This window comes from Austrofundulus limnaeus, unplaced genomic scaffold (assembly GCF_001266775.1).
Source record: "Austrofundulus limnaeus strain Quisiro unplaced genomic scaffold, Austrofundulus_limnaeus-1.0 Scaffold464, whole genome shotgun sequence".
Lineage (NCBI taxonomy): Eukaryota > Metazoa > Chordata > Actinopteri > Cyprinodontiformes > Rivulidae > Austrofundulus > Austrofundulus limnaeus.
Genome location: NW_013952866.1, coordinates 64971 through 66381, shown reverse-complemented (window position 1 = coordinate 66381; position 1411 = coordinate 64971). Strand labels below are relative to the sequence as shown.

Here is a 1411-nt window from a genome sequence, read left to right as displayed (position 1 = left end):
GTGTTGTACATGTATTGTACATGAATTGTTGCCAGCTAGTAAATGTCAAATCGAACTTGAGCTTTAAAATTAGCTTATGCTAGTTTTTCTATGGCATAAGCGCTTTTCAAGTTGCGGACCTAAATATTTACATAAGCACTTTAGAAACTGCGGAGCTAAGTTTTGGATTAGCGCTGCCCACCACTGATTTATAGTAATTAAAGTAGAAAACTAGGAGTCTGGACTTAAGAGATCAATGAAACTATTGGTGGGAGGGATTTTGGTCAGTGGCCCACGGGCCAATAGTTGAATAGCCCTGACTTTGGGTAGGAAGACTGYAGCGTGAGCTTGACAGACTTGCAGGTCCAGGGAACCTGAATGTGAAGTGAAGACCACCAGTCTGCAGCCCACTCACCTACAGAGGCACGGATGGTGGTGATGTCATAACTRTCCAGGTGGAAAATCACTTCTTTTAAAGCCTGGATGCCTTCCTCTGCTGTAAAGTTCACCTCATGGTGTTCACTGCCGATGTGAGCTGCCACCTGAACAGAACCACAGAGAACACATCTTTGTTCTGGAGTAAATAACAAAAACCTGAAACATGTTGGTTTGGCTTCTGGCCTGGTTTCATTCAGGTTCAATAAATGAAGGTTTAATAACTGACCTTACGAGCTGCCAGGATGTCCGGACTGTCCTCTGATCCGATGGAAAAGGTCTGGATGGGATARGGCAGCTTCGCCTCTTTAGCTAGTTTCACCAACGTGGCAGCAACTAAACTTGAGTCCAGACCCCCTAAACATGAGGAAACAAGAACCACCACTGAAAACCAACAAGTCTGACCACTCCACCTGCTGCATCACTGACAGGAACCACTTCAAGAAAACCTGAACCACCAATAAGACAAACATCTTATTAGCTGTGTTACAAACTAAACCTCCATTTAAACTCTAGTCTTGTGTGAATGATTGGTAAACACATCAGGACTGGCTCAAACTGTTAAATGAAGGAACGTCAGAGCTTACCCGACAGAAGACAGCCGATCCTCCTGTGAGCCATCAGGCGTTTCCTCACAGCATTTTCAAACAGTTTTCTGATGTTGCTTTTCACCGTTTCCACATCAAAACCTGTGCAGACATTTTATTTCACAAGCCAAACAAAACGCTGATGTCAGCAGAAAGTAACAGGGTTCATGCAGGTTTCAGTAAGTTAAATTTAAGACCTTTTAAAGACCTTTAAAACCATTACGAATGACATTTAAGACCAAAGTGATGCATTACCAGAAACATTCAAATGGTCCCAGAAATTTTAAAATAAAAACCTTTTATTGCTATCAATTTAGCTATTAAAGAATATTAAATTTTAATGCAAGAAAATGAAATTATTTTAATGAAACGGTCATATCTATGAGACCTTCATATCAACTGCTGTGGAC

The 1411-nt window shown here is 41.3% G+C and overlaps 1 protein-coding gene across 1 annotated transcript in view; it reads right to left on the bottom strand.

Moving 5' to 3' along the window:
• Positions 1-1411, bottom strand: part of asns (asparagine synthetase) — a 21838-nt gene that overhangs the window by 12224 nt on the left and 8203 nt on the right. The window contains exons 5-7 of the mRNA XM_014025273.1: positions 1002-1103; positions 644-771; positions 395-521 (exon numbers count right to left, since the gene is read on the bottom strand). Coding sequence (XP_013880727.1) covers positions 395-521; positions 644-771; positions 1002-1103 — 357 coding nt within the window. The remainder of the gene's footprint in view (positions 1-394; positions 522-643; positions 772-1001; positions 1104-1411) is intronic.